At 49.3% G+C, this 6,138-nt stretch overlaps 1 protein-coding gene across 1 annotated transcript in view; it reads right to left on the bottom strand.

Annotated features, from left to right (window-relative positions):
* Nucleotides 1-1,414: 1,414 nt before the first annotated feature.
* CBY2 (chibby family member 2) overlaps nucleotides 1,415-6,138 on the bottom strand; it is a 10,711-nt gene continuing 5,987 nt past the window's right edge. Inside the window, 3 exon segments of the mRNA XM_007466455.1 lie at nucleotides 1,415-2,299; nucleotides 2,301-2,477; nucleotides 2,479-2,544. Coding sequence (XP_007466517.1) covers nucleotides 1,415-2,299; nucleotides 2,301-2,477; nucleotides 2,479-2,544 — 1,128 coding nt within the window.

Consider the following 6,138-nt stretch of genomic DNA (forward strand, 5'->3'; position numbering starts at 1 on the left):
TGATCAGCAGAGTCACATAAACAGAGATTTCAAAGAAAAAAATTTGAAAGATTTCAAGATCAGATAAAATTGGCCAATTCTGGGTTCACCGAAGATAAGCGGTTTTCTTCATCGCAGGACCTCTCAGACCCTTTAAGCTGGAGTGTGATCATGAATCTGCCCGAAAGGATTGTCTTCCCCTCATGGAAACCTTCACTTTCTCAGAGCATTTCAAGGGCTGTTGTTTCCAGGAAGATTCTCTGAGAGCAGTGTTGGGAGTGGGGCAGGGGTTTTACCTCCCACCCCCGGGGGCCATTTGACAAAGCCTGGAAACACTTGCTTGTCACAGCTGGGGGTCAGGTGGCTGTTACTGGCATCTAGTGGGCAAAGGCCAGGGATGCTGCTAAACATCCTACAACACACGGGACAGCCCTAGACAGAGCTTTCCAGCCCAGTGTCGCCAGCAGCCCAGGCGAAAAGTCCTGGCCTTGAGTGGGCCCTTCTCCCGCATCCTCCCCTCCGCACTATGACCTCAACAGATGACGAGAGAGCAAGGAGGACAGGAGAAAGGGGAGGAAAACAAGGAAGGAAAAAGGGAGGAAATGAAAAACAGATGATAATGAAGGCTGAGGTAAGGAAGAGACAAGAGAAAAAAGCAGAAAAGGAAGCCAGATTCATAATTGCCGAAACTTGGAAGCAGCCAAGAAGTCCTTCAGTAGGTGAATGGATAAACACACTGCAGTAAATTCAGACAATGGAACAGCGTTCAGCATTAAAAAGAAACGAGCTGTCAAGCCATGAAAAGACATGGAGGAGACTGAAATGCCTGCTGCTGAAAAGCCTGCCTACTGTATGATTCCAACTAATATGACACTCTAGAAAAGGCAAAACCATGGGGACAGTAAAAAGATCGGTGGTTGCCAGGGGTGGGAGGCAGGGAAGGATGAACAGGCAGAGCACAAAGGAGTTCTAGGGCCGTGAATATACTCTGTAAATACTCTGTTCCATCCCATAGAATGAACCCACCCAGAGTGAACCCTAATGTGAACCATGGCTTTGGGTGATAATGATGCGTCAACGCAGGTTCATCAGTTGTAACAAGTGCGCCCTCTGGCGGATGATGTTGATAGCGGGGAGGCTGCGGGTTGGTGTGTGGGGTAGAGGGTATGTGGGAAATCTCTGTACTTTCTGCTCCATTTTGCCGTGCGCCCGCAAGCGCTCAAAAGAAAGAAAAATGAGAAAGAAAGCAGAGCAGCACGCGCGATTAGCGGCCCTAGCCTTCTCACGCCTTTATTGCTTCTCTGAGTTGACCAGGCCACTCGTTCTGCTCTTGCGCGGGCACCAGCTGGTGGAGGCAGGCGAGGCGACCACGGGAAGGCGGGCGATGCCGTTTGGTGGCCCGCTCTGGGCTTCGGTGCGGCTCGGACGGGGAGCCTCAGACCCTGCTGGGCTTCTTGGGGTCTTTGTTCTCGGTCGGGATGAAGGCGTACAGCTCCTCGATGAGCAGCTCCATCCGGGCGGTGACCTCGGTCACCGGGTCGATGACCAGCTTCTGCTGCAGCTTCAGCTTGTTGTTCTCCCACAGCGCCTTGCTCTCCTGGAAAATCCGGTGCTCCTCGCGCAGCACGTGCAGGGCCCGGTTCTCCTGCCGCAGCGCCTGCAGCGCCTGGCTCATCTCCCGCAGCAGCTGCAGGGACTGGCCGCCGTCGGGCAGGCCCGGGCCCGCCTTGCCCGCCTCCTCCCTGGGCTGCCCCGACAGGCTGCTGGGCATCTCATGCAGGGCCCGGAGAGTCTCGGAGTCCTCCCGCGGGGCCTGGGGGCCCTTGGGCTCCTCGAAGCGGGAGGAGAGGCCCGCGCCCTGGCCCGGCAGCAGCCCGTGGGGCGCCTCATGGGGCGAGGGGACCAGTTTCATCTCGGGCGAGGCCGCCTTCTCGTCCGGCTGGGCCCAGTAGGCCTCTCTCTGCTCCAGCAGCTGCTGCAGGGCCCGGTTCTCCTCCCGGAGGAGCTGCAGGTCCGGGTCCTTCTTCGCCGCCTCCAGGGACGAGGCGTTGTCCTTGTGCCGCAGCGGCGAGGAGGCCCGGCCGTCCTCGCGGCCCAGCGCGGCCTGGTGCACCTCCCGTAAGACCTGCAGGATCTTGTTCCCCTCGCGGAGCGTGCGGTTCTCCGCGCGCAGGGCCTGGTTCTCCGCGCGCAGGGCCTTGTCCTCCTCCTGCCGCAGGCACTCCTTGGCCAGCCGCTTGTGGTGCAGCTTGTGGTGGAAGGACGAGGACGGGGAGAAGTAGGGGGGCTGCGGGCGACAGTTCTCACTCACCCACCCACCGCCTGTCCTGGAAGACGAACGTCTCGTCGCTGAGCTGCACGCGGGGAGGGTTGTAGTCCAGCTCCAGGTCCGCCTGGGAGGTGGGGCTTTCCATGGGGTCCAGGGGCACGGAGGGGAAGCGGTTTGGCCGGTAGGAGTGCTGGCTGACCGCCCGGCGGCTCAGCCTGGGCAGGGCGGTCCTGCCTGGCCCAGCGCGGGGTGGGGTACAAGTTGTGGAGCCTCAGGAAGGGCTCGGCTGTACCCCTCTGCGGGAGAGAACAGGGAAGCCCAGAGTTAGCGAAGGAGCTGACACACCCGAGGCTGGCTGACCACATGAGAAGCCGGGAGACCCCACAAGAAACCCAGTCTGGAGGTCTGGACTGGCCACAGAGGGCGCTTTTGCACTTGGCCTCTTGGGTTCCTCGCGAGGAAATGACATCGGTCCTCGTTATTCGCGGTTCTATAAAGTCCCGCGAACACACAATTCGCGACGACTGTACCATTGCTCCGAAGAGATGCACGGCGTTAGGTTCCTGCTAGCCTCTGGTCACATTTTCCTCAACCAATCAATAAATAACTTTGTCTGCTGTTGAAAGACACCTTATTTAAAATGTACTTTTGATTCATTACATTGAACTTGCGGCCAACAGCACTGTGACTCATGCGGGAAGGAAGCTTACCTAGCAGGTGTTTTCTCTGTAAGGCACATCACATCACTGCCTTCTGGTGCTTAGGACGACTAGACAGCAATGCAGCGCTATGCTTGAGGGCCATTTTAGACAGTGAAATCACCAACAAAAAGCACAAGAGTGTGAAAACAGTGACACTAAATAAACTGTGAAAAGGACACTATTTTACAGTCTGAGAGCTGAAATAAGAAGGCACCTCCAACTGGAAACGTGTGCATCAGGTAACTCAAATTTTTCATCCTTCTGTGCATGTCTATGAATAATCATGAAAGTGAGACAAATATTGATTTGGGGGCTGCAAACTAATTTTAGTGAAAAAAATTTAGGCAGATTCACAAATATGGAATCCATGAATAATGAGAATCAAGAATATATCATGGGGCTTCCCTGGTGGCGCAGTGGTTGAGAGTCCACCTGCCGATGCAGGGGACACGGGTTCGTGCCCCGGTCCGGGAAGATCCCACATGCCGCGGAGCGGCTGGGCCCGTGAGCCATGGCCGCTGAGCCTGCGCGTCCGGAGCCTGTGCTCTGCAACGGGAGAGGCCACAACAGTAAGAGGCCCGCATACCGCAAAAAAAAAAAAAAAGAATATATCATGGAGGATAAAGCCATCGATATTGGAATCAACCAACTGTTTGAGTCCTCGCCCCATTATTTGATTAGTTACAAGAACATGGACAAATTATGTGAGCTTTAGTTACCACGCTTTCAAATTGGGATAACTGCACCTACTGCCTTGCCTCACAGAAATATTTTAGGATTAAAAGAGGTAATGTATGAAAGCACTAAGCACGGGTTCTGGCACACTTCTGTCACCCTAGAGGAAGAATAAACACTGTTCTCCAGCTACCGGAGCTGTAGATGTGTACCCACAATTGGCATCACCCAACAGCCACTCACATTGTCCCAAATGGCAGTGCTATTGGTAAGTCCCACAGCCCCTTTAACACCAGCCAACCTGGTGCTAAGCTTAAAACAGAGTCCAAATGATAATTTGGAAAGGAAGGGCACCATCACAGACATATCACCGAGCAATGGGAGTTCAACATGTGGCAGTGAAGAAATCAAAGGATACCAAGGAATTCATACAGAGGAATTCATGATGGTGGCCATGCACCTCAAAACCACCACATAAAAAGAGGATCGGAGCCACAGAGCTTAAACCCAACAAACCACTGTCACACTTCTCAATATAGAATAATAAGCTGAGTGAGTTTTAAATGCAGATTTTGGAGCCTTTACTTACAAGACTGATTCACTCATTCACTCATCCATCTATATTTCTAACCAGCTCCCTCAGGTGATTCTGGCTTCCGGTGGTCAGTACTGCTCTGAGCCAGGTAGAATGCAGTTTGCTCAGGTGAGGGTTACACCAGGGCTGAAGGCCAAGGAGTCAAGACTGGGGTCACACAGATGCTCATCCTGGTTCTGTTGCTGATGGGCAGCGTGAAACTAGAGAGCTCTCACCCTCTCTGAGACCCAGATTTTCACTAGTACGAAAGAGAGTCAGACTCTGTGATCTTAAAGGCACCACCCTCCAACACTGAAAGTCAGCAAATTGTACCTGTAAAATGGAAATAATAACACGTGCCCTGCTTAGTTCACAACACCACTGTGAGGATTAAATGAGATAATGAATGCAAAAGTGTGTTTAAAACTGCCAAGTACCACAGAAATTAAGTGTTTTAAAAACTGCCAGGTGCCATCTTACATGTAAGAAACGTAAATGTAAGGTATTGTTACCAAGAAAAGGAGATTTCACTAATGGAGGAATTCTGAGATGAATTCAAAAAGCAGTGAACAAGTGGGATGCATCCTGGAGAAGAGGTAACAATTGCAGCAATGAATTTAAATAAAAATAAGATCATGAGAGCTGCTTCTAAATGCACCAAAAGCATTTCATCCAAGTACACTGCAATGCTCTCCAAATATTAATTTCTCGTTTCTTAGGATATGTTCAAAATTTTACAGCTAGAGAAGATAGAAAACAAGTCAGGTTATTCACATTATATATACAGGCGTATATAGAGATATATAATTTGTACAGTGTATAAAGTTGGTTAGAATTCTTTAAGACCCAAAGAGCTAGATAAATAGAAGGCATGATTCTACGCTACTAACTTTCCAATAAGCACATCATTAACTTTGTAAGGTTGTGCTCAGTCTTCCAGAGAGCGAAGGTGCAGGGACATTCTGCAATCAGAACCTTATTTACTTTAAATAAATCCAGCCTCCATGGTTTTCATCTTTCTCAATGGGAGAAGCACAATGGCTCTTGTGGCTGAACCTGTGATCAGAATGAACCCCATTGTGAAGAGCCCAGACCGTTTCCTTATAAAGTTAAGGTGCCTTGATCCCAGACTGGGAAGATTAGCCAAGGTCAATAAGGAGTAAATCTTGAGAGGTCCTCTTCATCCTCCAAGGACGAAGCACTACAGGAATCCGTCTCAGCAGTAATATCCTGCTCTTGAAGATGTTACTACGGAAAATGTAGTTTTAATCAATGATGTGTGTACCCAGCAAGAGAAAGAAAGGGAAGAAGTTTTGTGCTACTGAATTCATTTAATCCTCACAACACTGATTTATTAATAAGGTGTTATTATTCCCATTTTACAGATGGAGAAACTGAAACTCAGGGAAGTTAAATAACCAGCACCAGTTCACTCAGGAAGTCACAAATCCAGTTCTGGCTCCCTGAACTTATATATGTGAAGCACACATGTAGGAAATCTCCATGAATTAAGCAAAGGACTTTCACTACTTGGGGACTTTTCATTATGGAAAATTTCAAACATACACAAAAAGAGAGAGGACAGTCTAATAAATTTCCATGTACCCAGCTTCAGCAGTTATCAAATCAAGGCCATACCTGCTTCATCTATACCTTCATCCAATTCCAGAACCACTCCCCTGCCGCTGGGTTATTTCAAAGCAAAGTATAGACATTGTGCTGTTCTATCCATAAATACATCAATGCGTATTTTTTTTTAACAAAACCACAATACCATTACCTTCCCTTTAAAATTTAACAATGATCCCTTAATATAAACAAATACTGATTCAGATTTCCCCAACTCTCTCATTTCTTTCTTTTTTTTTTTTTTTTTTTAATTGAAGTATTTTTTATTTACAATGTGTTAATTTCTGCTGTACAGCAAAGTGTTTCAGTTC

This window comes from Lipotes vexillifer, unplaced genomic scaffold, assembly GCF_000442215.2.
Source record: "Lipotes vexillifer unplaced genomic scaffold, Lipotes_vexillifer_v1.1 scaffold384, whole genome shotgun sequence".
Classification (NCBI taxonomy): Eukaryota; Metazoa; Chordata; class Mammalia; order Artiodactyla; family Lipotidae; genus Lipotes; species Lipotes vexillifer.